We start from the raw sequence: 19,679 nt of genomic DNA, 5'->3' as shown, positions 1-19,679 counted from the left end.
AGATGAGTGCTACGCTGCTTCATGGCAATATTGAAACATCCAAAATCAAATTTCGAGCATCGGTCTTGTGCTGCGTCATTCAATAATACATAGCAAAACATGACATTGCATTCATGAAAGGTCGTCCCTATCCAGCCCTAAAGCATCGTGATTCCCCGGCCGAGACTCCTTCCCAAATAAAATATACCAGTTAAACGCTTAACAACGACCCAAAAGCAATAGAAAATCCCAGCAGAGCAAAGCGAATCATCACAGCCCAATCGCTGAATCAAGAAGCCTGATAGACCTTGAAGCTGCCGAACTCCCAGTACGCCGTATCAAAGGCAGACGCATTATCCCGAACAAATGCTTTACAGTCGCCGGGACAGCTACTCTGCTTCGTGTAGTACTTATCCGCGCCCGCCCAGTCACCGCACAACGCAATATTCGCAACAATACTCTGATTCTTGAAATGGGAGCCAATATCACACTTCGTACTTGGGAAATCCGCAAAGGCCTTGCCCCAGGTTGATGGATCGGGGTTCCCCGATGTGACATCGGATGGGATCTCCGAACGAACCCATTGCCATACGCGGATGCCAGCATCGCGAAGTTCCATGGCAAAAACCTATGCGCAATTATCAGTATACCCGCTTTCCACAAATCCTAGATTCATCGATTGCTGGGAAGACACTTACACCGCCGCCCTTGCTGTTGAATTCAGGGCCGTAGGAACTCTCATCTCCCTTCACGCCACAGCCGGTATATCCATTCGCCTCATAGTAACAATTCTTGTTCTTCACAGAACCAGTCTCTTTCCGTTTCACGTCCATCGAGCATCCCTTGGATGTGTGGAGTGTTGATTGCGTTCCGAAGGTGCCGGCGTTGGTTGCTTCGATGATATCGATTTCTCCGTGCTCGGGCCAGTTATCCGGGTCTGTTAGCCACAAGGCTGGCCATGTGCCGCATCCATACGGGGTATGGATAATATCAAAAATGAAAAGTCCATTGGCGTAGGTTTTCGTGGACGTGATCCGCACGGATTGGCGCCCGTTCGCAGCTTCTGCTCCACTGTATTTCGTGTCTACCTTCAGCACGGCAGATGTATCGGTGGCATGCGTTAGATTCATCCATTCGGATGCCGGGCGATCGATGTATCTAGAATAGATGTCAGTTAATATGATCTTGCATTCTTGGCATGTGGGAATCATACTGAACGAATCCATGGGTCGGATCTGGGGCAGTGAAGTATTCAAAATTATCGAAAAAGGAAGATCCGGAGTAGCTATCTTTCAGGCTGTATTCCAGTCTCGTGTAGTCGGGATATCGATTGGCTCGGACTCCTAGTACGGCGCCTAGAATCACCGCCAAGATCACGGCGACGATGCCGGCTGCTAGAAAGATCTTCTTCTTCAAGGACCACCCCCGCGGGTCCCATTTAGAGTATCGGTCTGTTCCGTCCGTGTCCCATGGTTCGTAAGCGGGTGCACTGGCCGAGGGTCCATTTTTCATTGTTTGGCTTCCATATTCATACTGCCCATCATCTTGGGCATGAGGGTTATGGTACATCTTTGAAACGCGGTCGGGTTGTTATTGTTGGCGCCAACGAGATTCACGCGACCGGGTCGAGAGAACAGCGCGAAGATCAAGTAGATGACAGGTGCATTGAAGTTCCAGATAATGCAAATCAGGAAAATGCAATATCTACCAGCCTTCGACAAAATTCGCGGTCACGAAGCAGGCCACGCGTTAGGTGTGGGGCGATTTGGGAGAGGTCCAGGGCGATGTCATTGAGAATCTCTACCCACTATGTCCAGCTTTTCAACGGCTTTTCAACAGCTTTGATAATAACTACTAGTATTGAAGTGGAACTATTGGGTAGTTTCTATTATGCAATTTATCACAATATAGACTAAACCTTCATTTTTAGGGAATTGGGATCAAATTGCCTGAAGTACTTCTAAACTTGCATATGACGTCGACTGGAACAAGCTTGAAATGCAGTATGCAGAGAGACCAATCAGACAAAAATAGTAACACATTTCACATTCTTCAAATGTACGTTGCACATCGTATGTTCGGCGTTTTAGACTAGGAAGCGATCTCCACACCTGAGATAGACATAATATTCCACAGCCCATGATTCATAGTAGATCCAAAAGGTATTGAATGTGCTAGATACAGGGTATAATTTTGCGATAAGGTTATATAATAATATTTAATAGAAACGATCTTTTATAGAAAGCAAATACTTTTGCTCATAAAATTCTATATTTAGACTTTAGAATTAATTATAGATGAGATGACGATATATAGCTACCCTAGAAGGGCAAATCAGGAAGCATGCCACGTCTGTGTCCCGGTGTAAAAGAGCAAAACGAGCAAAAGAGATCAGAGAATAGTCACGTTGTGGTACCTAATCCTATCTTTTCTCTATGCAAACATCGTGCCTTTTTTCACCCTAACAGTATTACAGGATTGTTAGCATATTTCCCAATGTTTGTTTATCTAGGTCTGTTTATCTAGGTTTTTTTGTGCAGACTGAACACATAGTTGGGAGGCAGTCAATAGTTAATATGCTGATGGTCGGTGACTCGATTAGATAAATTGGATTAATGGACATTCTCAGATTGTGGTCTGCATAGTAAATTGCAACGAAGGAAATACCGCATAGTCATCTTTAAGACCGGCGGGGGTGCTTGAGTCGAACGATAAATCCAAATGTGCAAAATCCTAATGTTTGACCAAGACCTTACCGTCCCGATTATAGACCACAACAGGTAGGGAACGGGCATGTAGGGTGGCTTCCGTCACACTACCATTGTCATCCCATTTGAAATCCACACTGCCACCACCACGGAGCTTCAAGCCCAGAGCCGAACCTGGTGCCCACGCGTTAGGAATTGCAGGACCCAAAATAATCTTGTGAGTACTGCTATCACCAAGCACCTGTGGGAGATCAGTCGCGAGCATGGCGAGCCCAGCACCAGAGATACCGAAGTTGGCATCGATCTGGAAAGGTTCTCCGCCTGAGGCGTAGCCAGACAATCCATTTGCTGCGAAGTTCACATCAATGCTGTACTTCAGCTCCTTGTATCTGTTCTCACCGAACGAAGTTCAGTTAGCTATAGTCTCGGGTATATCGGAATGAAACGGTGCTTCAACTATGGGAAAGACTAACGCTTCATCGGTGTTGTTGAGCTGTGCCCAGCATGCAGAACGCCATACTTTCTCCCAGCCACTGTTCGCATCGGCAGTGCCATCACCGCGTGAATAGAGGGTGGTAGCGACAGCGTTCTTGACAGTCTGGTTGTCGGCGTACGCACTGGAAATGGAGTATCCCGGGTACCAGCCATAGAGCTCTGACAGGTGACGGTGGGTGTCGTTCTTCTGATCTCTCTCTAGCTTCCACTCTATATTATAGGTCAGTATATTTTTCAGGCACGTGTAAAGGACAGCCTCAACACCTGGAAGAATATGCTTACCCAGAATTTGACCCCATGAGCCTACCCGAACGCCTCTGTCGATCTTTTGGTATGCCGTCTTTACGCTATCAAGGAAGGACTGATCCGTGTCACCAGAAGCATCCCAATCTCTAATGACATGATCGAAGACTTCCCAGATGAGCTGTTGAGAGTGCGCGCAAGCGAATGTCTGAGTTGGGAAGATTAGCTGTCTGACTGGGCGGACTCTGGAAGATATCTTACAGTGGGACCATGTTCTGGTGAGTTGCAAGGAACTGCAACTAGAGAGCCGTCTTTGAAATGCTCATCCGGTGTCAGCATCGAGAGCCAGAATTCGGCCACTCCTTTGATCATCGGGTATCCCGAAGATCGATACCAGTCTTTGTCCTGGGAATAGTCATATCGATCCCACACATGTTTCACTGCATGGAGTATTTTTATTAGTATATAGAGAGCTTTTCAAGTAGATCTGTCAAAAGGGGCTCTTACTCATCCAGGCACCAGCTACGGGGTAGTTTGACCAGCTTGCATCGTCCTCCTGCCTGCTATTGTGTCAGCAGGAAGGTAATGAGAGGACCTTTGCCTTCACTCACGCTGTGTGTCCGAAGATATTTAGATTGGTGTGTGCAACCCAGCCCTCTGCGCCATAGAAGAGCTTCGCGCTCTCGGTCCCGCGTGGTACCCACGTATCCTCCATCATCTCCCACAGGGGATCCATAAGCTTTCCTAGGCCCATCATCTCCGTGTGCCAATGGTTCCTGTGAGGAAGATAGCAGATTAGCCCTGCTCTAGTCCTCCATAGGAGAGCAATAAAAGATGAAAGGCTGAGTGGGATGTGTACATTTGCAAATTGATATTAGCGTGATAGTCCGCGCTCCATGCAGGCTTGACACTGGCTGCCCAGTTTCCTTGTAAATTAGGAGGTAGAGATCCTGGTCTGGAAGACGCGATAAACAGGTACTTTCCGTAGTCAATCATCAATCCCTCGACAAATGGATCTCCTTCGGAGGTGGTATAGCCATTGAGCAGTGTCTTTGTATCGACATTGGCAGATGACTTTGGGTCGGGAAGATTCAAGGTGAATTGATGCATGCATGACTGGTGGTCGGTGATATGGCTTTTGCGAAGGGAGTCATATCCCTCTTTGGCCGCCGCCTGAACAGAAGAAAGGATATCGGGGTATGGATCTGATCCTTTGAAAGAGTAGTTACTATCGCTGTTGCCCTTTTTCTGGTCGTAGTTAGTGCCGGTACCAATAACCAGCAGCAGCGTTTTCGCATCTTTTCCGGTAACTTTATTCGCCCTTTCCGAAGTGCAGCTTATCGATGAGGATGTAACGGCTTTGACATGCGCATCAAATAACATGCCAATATCCCCCTCGCCAGCATTGCTTTTTGTTTGGCCGTGCAGTCGGACACCCTCCGCGGAAGAACATGTCATCTCTGAGGCTGGGTCTGTTCGTTCTGGATCCTCGAATCTAAACGTTACATCAGGCAATGCACTAGAAGACTCGATGTAGTAGACGCAGACATGTGCTGGATATGAGCAGAATTGAACACTATAGCACTTGTCAGTATTTTCAAACCGACAGAGCCCTCTGGCTGCCTTGAGAAGTGTAATGGGCTGTTACGTTCTAAAGTCTGCTCCGTTGGACTTGAAAGAAACTTCATGGATGGCGGTATCAATATCCAGGGAGCGTTTATAAGAGGTGACATCTCCAGTTCCAGAAATGTTGACACTAAGGTGTCCCAACAGCTCATACGAGCCGTAATCAGCGGTGCTACCATACAAGGCAGATTCATCTATAGCACAGTAAGCAAAAATTGACTATCGTTGAGACTCAGTTTACTGACCTCCACTTCCATTTTCAAAGATGGAAGATTGAATCCCTGCAAGATTTCCGGCAAGCGAAGATCCAGGATTTCCGCCGACATAACTCTACCAGTCTGATGATAAGCTCCCATCTCTTGGGATAAGAATGATAAGGGAGAATCTAACCTTGTTTGCAAACGGTCCGCCTGACCACAGGCTATCGTGATTGAAGTATACGATATCATTTCCTGCAACTCCCAATGGCAGCGCTGTGTGGAGTCTGTCAGGATGTTTGAGCAAGAAAAGTCAAGAAAATACTAACCGCCTTGTTTTCCATTGCCCAAAGGATACGCTGTCAACTCGATCTTCGACTTATCAGCCGCCTCGGTTGACCATAGTTGCTTTGCCGCTGTACCAATTACATTGGTACAAAGGACCGCAATGCCCATGGGGATCAACATGACGCAAAGATAACACAGGGCCTAGTAGCTTATGAGCTACTGGTGTTCGGGAGTAGACACAATGCAATTAGCATCATCCGATCTCTAGGGAAGCGGTGTTTATACTCGGTCTCCTTGGGCAATCTCGTCGGCTTGAGCTCAACCACCCGAGATGCCGATCGCAATGTTGATGTAACAGTCAATAGCCCTGGGCGCGGAGAATGTTACATGCACAATATAGACAAATTAACTATCTGCAGTTCTGAACGCCTAGTCAATTTCCAAAGCAACCCATCACTCCTGTTTAGGTACTTTCCTTGTGAATCTTCCCACTGTTGCCCGCTCCTTGACCCCTCTCTGCAGGTCGTGGGGGCGCATCAGATCAATATGCAGTTCACAGGGGGCCAGATGATGTGACAATACCAAATGCGGCGTGAGATCGACATCCGTCACACCGATGCGGAGTATTATCATTCGATTCAGGATATAACTGGTGGTTACCAAGATCCTTTTGAACGATATTTCGCATGGCAATCGGAGCTGAAATACATCCCCGCGATTCGCCGTCGATTAACCAAAGACTCGCATTATGTCTCTGTGATGCACTCGCGAAAGGCTGGTGCGATGAAGAACTGATCGATGACGAGGCATCGTGTGGTGATGAACTGTTCCTCTCAAATCACCTTGGTTGGGGAGGTGTCGTGGTTTGTCCTCGACACAAACATGCAGGTACCAATCGCCGCCCCCAACACGAGCCCATATTGCTGGGGGCTATTCCTATCTTCTCTTCAGAACGCAGGGTATTCTAGAAGAACTGCCCTGAACTTGACCTTCCAGATTCATGATTCTCCTGCTATGGGCAATACCGTGTCCCAGCACCAGCGGAGATGTTCCGAAAAGCCATTCCAAGATTGTTGATTCCCTCACATATCATACTTTGATCATTATTCTTCCAAGGTTCGACGCCACAATATCTTGACCTCGGTCTTTCTCCGATCGACCAGTCTGGAGCAACGCTGATAGCACGTTTGTGGCCGTGAGCGAGACACGGGTTCAGCCCAAACTCGGGGTGGGAGTCGTTAGCCAACACCGTCTCAGATTAGTTTCATGCGAACTGACTTTTGGATGATTAAATTGAAGTGTCGCTTGGTGACTCTGGGTGAGTGCATACGTGAGGTAGCCATTACCCCGTATTGGAATCAGTTGAGTGGGGAAATACAATGGCCTCGGTACCTCAGGCTTCCACACCCGTAGACATGTAGAAAGGGAAGTTGACAACTCCGTCTCCTTTCCCAACACAACTCTCTCCCTCATCCCCCTGGCCCCTACTGTGCAGTGTCTAACGGTATCAACTAATTTCTATGCCTATAATAGCACCCAAGGGCTACGGAATAAATCATGTGACGCTCAACGCCTGACCGTTTCGGTGGCCTACCACAATGTACACATTCACCGAGAAGACCATGGCATGATGCACTCCATTTTCTTGCCTCGGGAATTGGGCATAACTTATTTCCTCGAAAGCCTCAGGTCATATTCGTGGTCATCGGAGTTCTTGAATGGATTTCAATGGAAGAGATTCATCTTAAGTTTCGTCCTATCAAGAATTAGTCCGTCCGGGGGCGGAACGTTGGCGGTTCTCGCTCTGACGCGGAAACATCCCCTATGGCTAGGGCTTCTTGAAGGGCTCTTTATATCATCCCCGCGTATTGAAAGACATAAAAGGGATGGGACATGGGACAATCCGCAGGTCCTACAAAGTCATATCAACCAGCTGACCCATTGCTTTGGGCCTGTTTTTTCCTCTTCAACAAGCTCTTCCATCGCCATGACTTCGGATCAGCTTCGCGTTATTGTCGTCGGTGGCGGCTTCTGCGGCCTCACGGCCGCCATTGAATGTAAGCTTCGTGGAATGCATCCTATCCTCATCGAGGCCTACCCTGGACCGAGTAATCACGGCGATCTCCTCGACTTTACCCCAAATGGTGGCAACGTGTTTGAGTCTTGGGCAAATGGACGAATTGGTGCTGCTCTCAATGCCTCCGGAGTGAATGCAGCAAAGGCTTTGGAATATTACAATGCCAAGAATGAATTGCTGCGTTCTGATCCCTGGCCGCAATCACAGTTCTCCAGGGGTGTCTTCGCGGGACATCGCGGAGCTATGCATGAGATTATCTACAACTATGCGGTGGAAATCGGGGTTGAGCTGCAGTTTGGCAAGCATGTCACTCAGTATCTAGATACTGAAGAGGAGCGTGGAGTGGTCCTTGCAGATGGCTCAAAGATTCTCGGAGACGTTGTCTTGGCCTGCGATGGGCCTAAATCCCTGGCTCGTGATCAGTTGTTGGGCTTGCCTGAGAGCCGTGTGAACAGTGGCTATGCTATTTTCCGGGCCTTCTTTGAAATCACGGATGAAATGCGGCGGAATCCGATTCTCAGTGAGCTGTTAGATCCTGAAGAGGATAAGACACGCTTTTGGGTTGGACGCGATCTGCATGGATTGGTCTACACCTGGAATAAAGGCCGGTATGTTAAATTCGTTCTTACTTATCTCTTTTTAAGCAACATGAATATATCTCACTCCCAACTTTCTTGGGAAGCAGCTGATCATAACTTAGGGACTGTGCCTGGGTTCTCACGCACTTGGATGATGCAGATATTGGTGAATCTTGGTCCCTACCTGGTAAAAAGGAAGACGTGGCCGATTATCTGAAAGCGGCCGGATTCCCCGAGATTTGGAGCGAGCTTTTGAAGTTCACTCCAGAGAGCCGCTTGACAGATTATAAACTAGTTTGGCGTGATGCCATCGATACCTGGTTGTCACCATCCAAGCGGTGTGCTGTTATGGGTGACGCCGCCCATTGTCACCTCCCAACCTCAGGTCAAGGGGCTTGTCAAGCTGTGGAGGATGCCGCGACTGTCGCAGTGTGCCTGCAAAAGTGTGGAGGCGATATCGAACTCGCCTTACAAGTCTTCGAACGAATCCGGTTTAACAGATCCCATGTAATTCGCCAAGGATCAATTTCTACCCGCGATATCTACCACAAGAATGACTGGACGCCGGAATATGTTCGCGAACATCCGACCTCTCTCGTTATTCCTTTCTTCTCATGGATTGTCGGTCATGACTCTATCAAAACAGCCGAGGATAACTTTGACCGTCTAGCGGCGGAGGTCAAAAGTGGCAAACAAGGAAGTATTCAAGAACTGGCGTTGCCTGCTGGTGGCAACTATGATGAGATGAGCATTGAAAAGGGTGCCACTCAAGGATCTGGGGCAGTGGGACTAGGGGCCATCGCTTCGCTCTGAGTCTTGGCCATTTCCTACATGTAGTTGTGCATACAGAACGATTGTACATATGATACGCCAATGATATGACATTTTTTGATACAATAGATTAAACTTCAACGAGTAGTTTTCACTGTAAATTTCCGAATATCTTTCCAAATGAGGTAAGAATCAAAACCACTGATTGATCGATGTGATTTACACGGTAGCAGTCAGAGGTTAATAGATCCCTCAGACACTGAGATAGAATTCGATATTCAGATTCCTTCAACAAGACCGTTAGTATTGCCTGACGTCCAAGATCACTACTAAATCTATTTAGTTTACCCCGCAAACTAGGTACTCCACTCGAGAAAGAATCGCTCCAATGAAGAATTGATCCGGTCATTCCCACCATCCCAATGATGTATCAATCTTGACAGCCGATTTGCTTTGCTTCGCATCCCGCGGGCCCCGAAGCCAAGAACCGAGGCCGACGCATTAGCCGAATGAAATCGGAGAACAGCCCATATCAGCGACACTCTTGGAAGTGTAGTATATATACCCAACGTCACAGTAGGATAAGCCTTTATCTGTGTGCGGATTAGTGACGAGGAACCTTCTCAGCGCTTATCCGGGCGAACAATGGAGTCCAACAAACAAATCAGATTAGATGATCTGGAGTGTACTTGTGTCTATACAAGCCACGCTAGCCTCTGAGCAACCTAGAAGAATATACTCTCGATATCCAGCAGGCGATCCCATGTTTGGATGTTCGCAAGACTACGGTGCGACAAATTCTAACTCAAGACATCCATATAGTGGCTCCAAACCAATCGTCGCATTCAAGGCACAAGCCCATATGTCCAGTCGGACCACTGATTCCAGAACTCGAATTTAGATTCCTCCTCATGATGTGGAATGTCCAGCTCCGCCATTGTCGATTCCGAATGAACCAGATCGGAACACACCATGGACAACTAATGATATTTGATGCATCGGTATGCCTCTGTATGCTCAGCAAAAATAGGCCGACCATTCACGACAATCCTACACCTGGGACTTCTGCTGCTGTAGGCTGCCTCAAAGAGTTTGTTGAGATGTTCTAGTAAATTCGGAAGGTTGTATGTATCCCGCGCGATTTCTATATTCCAGGCCGGATCCAGTGCTTTCGAGGCGATCCCACATAGTACGCCATCTCAGATGAGTGGGTTCAAGTGATTCACTTTTGCCGCCGAATTTGCAAGGCTCGAATAAGCCATATCTCAATATCTCATCGTCGCCGAGGAAAGACATATACGTAACCCCAGAAATGAATTGGGAGAAACGAGCACAAAACATGAGAGAAATAGACATGTGAGAGTTGGCATACTCCCGAGGTCATTCCCATGTGGCTCTCGGGGCATAATTCGCACATGATGTCACAAAGTTTATCGTGCGTTCTTTTGATCTCCAGTAGGAGTTTATCTATCGACTTGTACGGAGTACATCTACGAGATTGTAATATGTGCATGTGTTAACGCATGGGTGCCTTAGGCCGACAGAACCCATCCTAGATAGTTTCTTCTGCCTCTTCCCCTCTCCCTTTCCTTTTTTCCCTCTCATTTTTTCCCTCCCTTCCCTTCCTTTTCTAGCTAGTCAATATAATTAGTTTCTTCCCAGGCCTGTATTGAGCTAGCCTATCTAGAGCATTTCTAGATCCCTGGCTGCTCAATCAGACAGACGCACTCTTTTAACCAGCTCAAATACAAGACTTGGAAAACGATAGAACAGCAGCAGGACTTCAGCAAGCCTATTGCTGAAGAATACGAGACTACCTATCAGAGTACTCTGTACGGAGTATTGAAAATGTAGATTAACAATCGCAGTCGCTGTTAGGGCAAGGATCTTCGGTGATAGCCCACTTCGCCCCACCTCCCCTACGTTGAAAGGACCTGTCGTAGCCAAAGATGCTACATCAGATGCATATGTTCTGCAACATTACGCTCATAGAGGACTCCAAAAGCTAATAAACCTCGGTGGTACAAGGTGCGGAGTACATATGATATAGCGGTGTGGTCTTCAGGTGTGTGAAGGCCCTGTTTCACAAGGGACTGAAGAGCACTTCAAATTTACATACTTCTCTTAACATCTGACGTTTCGATTCCTGATCTCGAACTGTTATCGAAAATGTTTTTCACAATCTGCTTAGGTCTCTTCATTGTCTTTGGGGCTTGTGTTCTTACTGTTCTGCGCCGCAAGAGACAAACCCTGCCTCTTCCTCCCGGTCCTCGTCCAACGCCTATTTTTGGGAATCTCAAGGATCTTCCAACAGTAGATGGACAAGAGTGGTTGCATTGGCTGAAGCATAAGGAGCTATACGGTGACTTTGACTCCTCTTGAGAGAGGATAGGTTGTAGTGCTGACTGCCCCCGAACCAGGCCCTATCAGCTCACTGAATGTCTTTGGGAACAATCTCATCATTATTAACGATGCCGAACTAGCTGTGCGGCTGCTAGAAAAGCGTTCTGGAATACACTCATCGCGCCCGAGGCTGGTCTTTGCTGAAATGTAGATAGACCCACCATTTGAATCCGATAGTAATAGCTAATTCTATTAGGTCGGGCTGGCACAGCATTCTGGGAGCTCTCAGAGACGCAACTATTGTAAGAAAAACACGAAAACTCATGCATCAGGAAATTGGCACGAAAAGTTCCATGGCCCGCTTTAATGATGTTCAGGCAACGGAAGTCAGTCGGTTCCTGATGAGAGTGCTGGACAAACCAGAGGAGCTTCAGCGGCATATCAAAACGTGAGACTATCCCTCTACTAAACTAAGAAACTGCTACATCTACTCAAAGGATGCTAACTGTGATCAGGGAGGCTGGATCGGTCATTCTGAAAATCGCTTATGGCTATAATGTTGAACCCCATGATCATGACCCCCTTGTGGACATGGCCGACAAGGCGATGGGGGACTTTTCGATGGCAATGCAATCAACAAGGGCGGTTGAATTTCTTCCATTCCGTGGGTCTTCATTCAACGGCTGTGAGACTACTGTCTAACTATCTGATCAGTACAATATCTACCGTCTTGGTTCCCCGGGGCAGGGTTCGTTGGAATCGCAAAAGACTACAAGGCAACGGCAGAGGCCTTCAGTGGAACACCCTACGCTTTTGTGAAACGGCAGATGAGTATTGGTCAGTCCAGGCCATCGTTTTTGTCCAATCTTCTCCGCAACAACCCAGTGGAGCCGGGAACTAAGGAAGAGAATATGATCGAATGGTCAGCCGCGGCTTTGTACGGTGGAGGTGCAGATACAGTGAGGATACAATCCAAAAAGCGTGTTTTCGACCAATCTAACAAACATATTAGACTGTCTCATCACTTTCGAGTTTCTTTCAGGCGATGGCCCTATTTCCAGACACACAGCGCAAGGCTCAACAAGAGCTTGACGCAGTGCTCGGGCCTAATCAAATACCAAAGCTCCAAGATCGAGAGCGTCTCCCTTACATGGATGCATTGATTAAGGAAGTTTTCCGATGGCATCCGGTCGTGCCTGTGAGTCTACCACACACGTCAATTGAGGACGATACATTCGAGGGCTATTTCATTCCTAAAGGAGCGGCGATAATTGCAAACATATGGTGAGCTGCTCCCCCTGCTTCCAAGCTGAATGAGCCCTGAAGTTAATGCAATACTTTAGGGCGTATACTCATGATGTAGATATATATCATGACCCTATGACCTTCAAGCCTGAGCGCTTCTTGGCCACTCCTGATGGCCATATCCCAGAGCGCGACCCACGTGGGCTTGTGTTTGGATTTGGGCGTCGGATCTGTCCTGGACGATTGCTGGCAGATTCAAATATATTCCTGACCGTCGCACAGGCTCTGGCTGTCTTTGATATATCGAAGCCGATACAAGACGGAGTGCCTCAGGAAATCCCGATCAAGTTTCTTCCGGGTGTCATTAGCCATCCAGCTCCATTTGAGTTGTCTATTCAGCCTCGAAGCGCAGCACATAGACAGCTTATCCTTTCACTTGAGCAGCTTTATCCTTGGGAGAAGAGTGATGCTGAACATCTCGCCAGTGTGTAGATTATGCTTCGCATACATATCTGGATGTATACGCTTCATTCCATTTTGCTGTGTTAGATAATCCTCAATGAACATCATATTTTATTATTTATTGTATTTTTATGAAAATCAAAATCTGCTTAGTCATTATTTGAAGCTAGAATATAATCAGAAGGGTGGTACTTCTTGGATGTTTCTTAATTCTACTATGATTTAGTTTCAGTCCTTACACACGTTTCTTTTACTCAAACAGTGTATAGGATCTTATCAATCCAGCTGAGCACTTATCAATATTGTATGCTAGCCTAGGTATGTATTTTTAGTTTTCGCTGTGAAAGGCTTTAAGTCTCTTTCCTGTCATAGGGTAAATTTTATAGGAATAGTATCTGCGCAAGGAGTGTCCTTTATACGTCTATGAAAGGGAGCAAGTGATGATCAAACAGTACTTTATTATATCATTATTTCTTTCACTGCAAATTAGGCCTCTTCTCGTCAAGTATCTTTGTTTCTTTTCCCCTCAAGGCAAACATCAACAATGGTATTCCAAATGTCAAGTTCCAAAGCCATGTTATGAACTAACAACAAAGGTACCTCGAGGGATATAAGAGACAACTCTTTTCGTGGTTCCAGATATCTATTCTACACCGTCTCATCCGATCAATCACACATTCCACAATTAACGCTACATATCCTTAATACTACATAACATCCACACTACACATCATCATCCCGTACTACATATCACTTGACTATTCTTCAAAATGGTTCATTTCCACAAAGGTATGGCTAAGTCCCACGAAGTACGCTTTTGGAATGTACTTAATCTCTGGGATCGTCCTGTTGATCGAGCTACTGTTTTGAACCTCATCCGTGGAGTTCATGATCAGGTGTTTAATGCCTGGTCCCAGGATAATGCCAATCCTAAGGGTTTCCTAACATCACGCTCGAACAAAGAGGCACTGAGAACTAGATTTGGTGCTTTAGGACCACAGATACCAGTGCCTATCCCAAATATGACTCCAGCTGCTCTTGGCGAGGCTCTATTCAATATTTATTGTTGTTCACGATGCCGTTATCCTACTGACTGGGGACTAGCACCGTTAGTACCGCGTAAGTATTCAAAGGAAGCACGACAAGCCAAGGCAATCAGCCTAGCTAAGGCAGCCCAAGCAACAGCACAAGCAACAGCACTAACAGCACAAGCAGCAGCAGTGCAAGTAACCACACACATAGCAACAACAGCCGCGCTCAAAGCTACAGGGCAGGATCTACCGAGGTTGGCACGGGACCCCCCGAAGGAAGCCCCATTGCTACCCGCAACATTAGGGCAACCATCAGTGTTCGCACAGCGGGAAATTCAGGACGAGGTGCGCCAACTTCAAGCAGATATCTCAGATGAGGAGGCAGAGGAAGAACCAAACGCAACGCACATAGGTTACCTCAAGGCACAACTCGGGCATTTCGAAGGCCAGCTCATGAATATGCAGCTGCCCCCGCTGGCACCAGCACCTGGACCTGCCCCTGGACCTGCCCCTGGACCTCCAGCAAACTAACTAGGTACTACCATCAACACAGGCCTCGGACCCTTTTTGGCAAAAATTACCTATTGAGATAGTCTTAGAGTTTAAGCTATCACTCGGATATTGTAGATTTAGTTTCCTATATCTTTCTCTAATAGCAGTGCAATGCAATGAATATATCACTTGATAGTCCCTCTTTGTATTATCCAGATCTCCAGTAATTATCATCAATTTATCCTACTCTACTATTATAATCTGGATATTTTCTAATCTGGCAACCTGGCAACCTGCAAGATCTATAGATGGAGATAAAATCAGATTTCCTTACACACGTCTGAATGCTTTTGCTAGGTACTACCAGGATCTACCAAGATATGTAGGAGTAATTCTCAATCCTATCAGAAGCGAAAGGTGGCTCACTGCCAGTCTTCATACCGGGGCAAGCCATTCCTGATCTAGTATTGTGATCTTTCGCTGCCAATCTATGTATCAATATAAACTACCTAGAGCGACTAGTAGATCTGTAGTTATTATCTCTTTCCAGTGCCTTCCCAAAATTATTTGAATTACCTACCTAATACATTAGATCCCTCTGGCTCTTTATGGTATGTACATGTACCTATGTGTGGGTACATACGCATACAATGTCGAAACTATTTTTGGATTTTACTAGGAATGATTCAAGCTTTGTGATAATTCCAACTATGGCTATATTAAGCTTATCCGGGAACCAATCTTGTTTCAAGTCGTTTCTATTGTAAATTGAATATAATACTTAGGAATCAAATAAAGGCTTTATGGTTGATAGAGAGTAAATAGCTAATTTGATATATCTCTTTGTTTTTTTGTTTCTTTGCTTTAATCGAACCTAGTCCTAACGGTTCCTCCCGGTCGAATTCTTTATGTCTTTTCTTTATGTGAAATATGAATAATATATTTGACTTAAGCTTCAAAGCCATACATATGCTTCATTGTTTTATACTCGGTTAAAGAAGTCTCGGTATATAATAGCTGCCAGGCTCTATCATAACTCTCACTTTTCACAATCCAATCCAATCCAATCCAATCCAAAGATATTTACCACTGTATATCATTTTCTCATAATGTCTAACGCTGAACTACCTCGAAATTACCGTAAGGGCATGAGCCAGAAGCATATACCGACATTCTGGGAACGGCTAGGTCTTCCTTTGACTGACCAGAGTCCAAATACTATTGCGGACCGAGCTCAGGTTATGACACATATCCATACGGTCCATACTCGAGTGACAAACTACTGGGTCCAACAGGGGGTGGACCCTGAACACCTCCTCAGAGGAGCCACTATTACAGCAACGATCAAGAATGAATTAATCGATACAAATGTACCTCTACCAGCACCTATTCGAGCTCTTCCTCCACAGGATGCTGCTGATCTGTTATTCCAATTTTATCGGTATAACAGATTCATTCTACCCATTAACTGGGGACTAACACCTGCTACGTCGGCTCATACAACTATTGCATCTAAGGCAACAAAGGCAACTAAGACTGCGCCTGTACCAGCTGTACCAGCGCCCCCACCACTAGTAATTCCTACATTTATCCCTAATCCTGCCCCTGCTGGACCTGCCCCTGGACCCGCACCTGGACCTGCCCCTGGACTAGCACCCCTACTAAAACTACCTGCGGGTAGAGCTAGACCTACACCTTTACTACCTGGCCCCGGGCCTGGACCTGCACCTGCACCCCTGGAGCCTGCCCCTGGCCCTGCGCCTGGACATGTTCTTGCAGCTAGACCTCGACCTGCCCCCGGACCTGGACCTGCAGCCCTACTACCTGCACCCCTACTACCTGCACCTGCACCTGCACCTGCAACAGGAACTAAGAGACAGAGAGAGGAGGAAGACGATGATGATTCTGGTGCCCCAGCCCGAAAGAAGAGTAGCATTCATGCACTCCTTAATCCATCTGATCCAGCACCACAAGGTCCAGCAACTAAGAAATCGCCCAAAAAGCCCAAAGACAAGGATGACGACGGCGCTAGCCACGGAGGTGAAGGTGCAGGTAAGGCTGGAGCCGAGGGGGAAAAGTAAGCTTGGAAGGGATGGAACTTGCCTTATGATCGGAGGGTAGATATCGACGCCAACTAGGAATAGAAATCTATAGAACAAGTTATATATTATATTGGAGAATGACAAGTATCTATAGATATGAACTTAACGTTCTAAAGCTAGATCTGATAGGTCTTTTTATATATACAACGTAAAGGCAAATCTTGAGATAGGTCTGACATAACTAAATATCCAAAGCCGTATGAGAACAACTCCAGGGCCGTACTGGCGAAAGGCGAGCTCATCACATAGCGTACATACACGAGTTGGGATTAGGCTTCAAATTAAAGGGATAGTGTATATTTGCCTGTGGTAAACAATACCATATTCCGTTGAGATTTAGGTCTTTCAGGCATTACTGGGTGACCAGTATAAATTGATTATTCTGCTACATGTAATAGCCTATCCATATTTGAGAAAAGCATGTCTCGCAAGTCAGCCTTTCCAAGGATCTAGCCTAATGGGATTAGCCAGAACCTCGGCTAGAAGTCTACTGCTATCACTCTTGGGATCAATATCCTCCGTCAATTTCTCTTTTAGAAAGTCCAAGTGCTTCATTATCTTTGAAAAGAAGGTGGTTTCTGATTATCTCTTTGTTTTGGTTGTGAGACTGGACTCCCAATTGCTCTTATTCGAGTGCTTGGTTTCTTTCTTGAGCTTGAATAGAAACAATGTAGTAAAGCTGTTAAGCTTCGAAGTCAACTCTTTCATTATATTACACTAGGTCACAAAAGGATTCAAAGTCACCCTTATCTAAACCCTTCGTGCATTTCTTTGTTGACCTCGAATAGAAACAATGTATTATAACTGTCAAACTTCAAAGCAATACTCTTCATAGCCTCACTTTAGGCCACAAAGAGTCTTGGAAGTATTTAAGAGTCGCCAAACCCTCGCTATAAGTTCAGATAACTTCCACACACAACTATTTCGACAGTTCAATAATCCGGGTCAACAATCTATCTATCATTATATATTACCTTCAAAATGCCGAAATTTTCGTTTCGCAGGGGTCTGAGTGCATACCATTTGCCACGTTTCTGGGGTCCATTTAATCTCTGGGAGGGTAGCTGGCAAATTCCCCAATCTGGAGACATTGTTTTGCGCCAAACAATGATTTTAGACCATCTACATACAGTTCATGATCGAGTGATGGCTGACTGGGTTGCCATTGGAAATAATCCTGATAATATGTCCAGATCCAAAACCCAACAAGGCGCCCTCAAAGAAGGATTCATTGATCCGGCAGTACAGCTACCAGCAGAGGTTCGAAATCTTAGTTCAGCCGACAGTATCAAGCATCTATGGGAGCTTTATCTATTTTATATCAATCACGAGCCTACTAACTGGGGACTAGCAGCTCCCAAGCAACAATTAGTGGCTCGGAGCGGAAAGTACCTTGTTCCACCAACTCCGCCTCCGCTTTTGCCTCTGCCCTCACCAGCAACTGGAGCTTCACCTGCACCTGCACTTAAGCGAGGGAGAGAGCAGGAAGACGATGGAGAAGATGATAGAGATTCCTCAGCCCAAAGTAAGATGCGTACTGATACTAATCACCCCGCTCCGGGCCTAGCAGCTCGGGGAACACCAGCCATTCAAGCAGCGCCGATCGTTCAAGGTGACGGTCAAGATGACGGTCAAGAGGATGGTCAAGAGGATGATCAAGAGGATGGTCAAGAGGATGATCAAGAGGATGGTCAAGAGTATGGTCAAGAGGACGGTCAGTATGGTGGTGAGTACGATGGTCAGTACGGTGGTGAGTACGATGGTCAGTATGGTGGTGAGTACGATGGCCAGTATGGTGGTGAGTACGATGGGCAGTATGGTGGTGAGTACGATGGTCAGTATGGTGGTGAGTACGATGGCCAGTATGGTGGTGAGTACGATGGGCAGTATGGTGGTGAGTACGATGGCCAGTATGGTGGTGAGTACGATGGTCAGTATGGTGGTGAGTACGATGGTCAGTATGCTGGTGAGTACTATGGGCAGTATGGTGGTGAGTACGATGGCCAGTATGGTGGTGAGTACGATGGTCAGTATGGTGGTGAGTACGATGGTCAGTATGCTGGTGAGTACGATGGTCAGTATGCCGGTCAATATGATTTAGATCAAGAACTAACACAGGAGTTGGCACAATGCGAAGATCCAAGGTCTGCACAGAACGCCGAGGAGGTCCTGGCTCAAGCGCATAGGGAGGCAAGAATTCGAGAGGAATATCTCAGGGAATATGAGGAAACTCAGGAGAGAGAGAATTCGCTCTATCCTTTTTGATCACCTGGGCACCAGCACATGTTTACTAACCACTTTTGATTTGATTCATACTGGCTACTATGATTGTGTCATTCTTAAATCGGGTTTCTTCTCGGTATTATCATTAAGAATTACACCATTAGAAATCCCTTTTAATCTCATACATTGCACGTCTTTAAAGTCAAATTAACCACTTTTTTCTTGGTATCTCCGTATCACGCAAGATGATAAGCGGGTATGTACCTGAAGTATGAACAGTAGTATGAACAGTATCTGTCTGAAAATATGAGATAGTCAAGGCTTAATCATGTTTGCCCCTTCAGAACGACCGTAGAATTGCTGCTCTTAAATCTAGATAGTATATTAGACGCTTTTATATCTGCAATTTGAGTATAACTTTTCAAGTCTGAAGGTGATTGGTGACAGGCGAATGGATGCCTTAATGGCCTGAGGATTCAGGCCTCCAATCCACCCCGGTGAAATTGGGCAGAATCTCGGCTCGAAGGCTAATCTCATCCCTCTTGGGATCAATATCGCTGTCAATATCTCGGCATTTTTGACTGATTGTGTAGCCTGTATTCGACAAAACAGACTTTCCAAACTAACTCGCTCATTGTTGTGGTCTTTTGCCCACTAACGCCCGCACCGGTCACACAAGTGAAGTGCACGTCGGGTATCAATCCTTGTCCATCACACCTACTTTCCAGAACTGGTGGGCTCGATTAGGCAATACAAACACATATTGTCCTTTCCAAACTCCCGAATTGCGTTTAATTCTCCTTCTTGGGAGCGACAGCG

The 19,679-nt window shown here is 46.3% G+C and overlaps 8 protein-coding genes across 8 annotated transcripts; 6 read left to right on the top strand and 2 right to left on the bottom strand.

Moving 5' to 3' along the window:
• Nucleotides 1-268: 268 nt before the first annotated feature.
• Nucleotides 269-1,548, bottom strand: N7457_005368 (glycoside hydrolase family 16 protein; the record flags this gene model as incomplete). Its single annotated transcript, XM_057176413.1, has 3 exons — nt 269-607; nt 678-1,137; nt 1,193-1,548. The coding sequence occupies 3 exons, from the start codon at nt 1,546-1,548 to the stop codon at nt 269-271; spliced, it is 1,155 nt and encodes a 384-aa protein (XP_057030715.1).
• Nucleotides 1,549-2,712: 1,164 nt separating this feature from the next.
• On the bottom strand, nt 2,713-5,716 carry N7457_005367 (glycoside hydrolase family 95 protein; the record flags this gene model as incomplete). Its single annotated transcript, XM_057176412.1, has 11 exons — nt 2,713-3,076; nt 3,161-3,392; nt 3,465-3,633; nt 3,687-3,865; nt 3,933-3,985; nt 4,037-4,201; nt 4,285-5,001; nt 5,074-5,245; nt 5,297-5,381; nt 5,442-5,524; nt 5,578-5,716. The coding sequence occupies 11 exons, from the start codon at nt 5,714-5,716 to the stop codon at nt 2,713-2,715; spliced, it is 2,358 nt and encodes a 785-aa protein (XP_057030714.1).
• Nucleotides 5,717-6,121: 405 nt separating this feature from the next.
• Nucleotides 6,122-6,331, top strand: N7457_005366 (uncharacterized protein; the record flags this gene model as incomplete). Its single annotated transcript, XM_057176411.1, has 1 exon — nt 6,122-6,331. One exon carries the CDS (start codon nt 6,122-6,124, stop codon nt 6,329-6,331), a length of 210 nt encoding a protein of 69 aa, XP_057030713.1.
• A 1,192-nt stretch (nt 6,332-7,523) lies between these two features.
• N7457_005365 (FAD-dependent oxidoreductase) lies at nt 7,524-9,004 on the top strand (the record flags this gene model as incomplete). The annotated part of the gene is made up of 2 exons (XM_057176410.1): nt 7,524-8,221; nt 8,314-9,004. 2 exons carry the CDS (start codon nt 7,524-7,526, stop codon nt 9,002-9,004), a joined length of 1,389 nt encoding a protein of 462 aa, XP_057030712.1.
• A 2,127-nt stretch (nt 9,005-11,131) lies between these two features.
• Nucleotides 11,132-13,042, top strand: N7457_005364 (cytochrome P450; the record flags this gene model as incomplete). Its single annotated transcript, XM_057176409.1, has 7 exons — nt 11,132-11,324; nt 11,383-11,512; nt 11,562-11,753; nt 11,821-11,969; nt 12,020-12,264; nt 12,318-12,589; nt 12,649-13,042. 7 exons carry the CDS (start codon nt 11,132-11,134, stop codon nt 13,040-13,042), a joined length of 1,575 nt encoding a protein of 524 aa, XP_057030711.1.
• Nucleotides 13,043-13,782: 740 nt separating this feature from the next.
• Nucleotides 13,783-14,574, top strand: N7457_005363 (uncharacterized protein; the record flags this gene model as incomplete). Its single annotated transcript, XM_057176408.1, has 1 exon — nt 13,783-14,574. The coding sequence occupies one exon, from the start codon at nt 13,783-13,785 to the stop codon at nt 14,572-14,574; it is 792 nt and encodes a 263-aa protein (XP_057030710.1).
• A 1,070-nt stretch (nt 14,575-15,644) lies between these two features.
• On the top strand, nt 15,645-16,616 carry N7457_005362 (uncharacterized protein; the record flags this gene model as incomplete). The annotated part of the gene is made up of 1 exon (XM_057176407.1): nt 15,645-16,616. One exon carries the CDS (start codon nt 15,645-15,647, stop codon nt 16,614-16,616), a length of 972 nt encoding a protein of 323 aa, XP_057030709.1.
• Nucleotides 16,617-17,744: 1,128 nt separating this feature from the next.
• N7457_005361 (uncharacterized protein) lies at nt 17,745-18,902 on the top strand (the record flags this gene model as incomplete). The annotated part of the gene is made up of 1 exon (XM_057176406.1): nt 17,745-18,902. The coding sequence occupies one exon, from the start codon at nt 17,745-17,747 to the stop codon at nt 18,900-18,902; it is 1,158 nt and encodes a 385-aa protein (XP_057030708.1).
• Between the last annotated feature and the right edge of the window lie 777 nt (nt 18,903-19,679).

This window comes from Penicillium paradoxum, assembly GCF_028828445.1.
Source record: "Penicillium paradoxum strain IBT 22861 chromosome Unknown utg000005l_segment0_segment0, whole genome shotgun sequence".
NCBI lineage: Eukaryota > Fungi > Ascomycota > Eurotiomycetes > Eurotiales > Aspergillaceae > Penicillium > Penicillium paradoxum.
The sequence above is the reverse complement of the archived record's forward strand: the minus strand, read 5'-3'. Positions and strand labels throughout refer to the sequence as shown.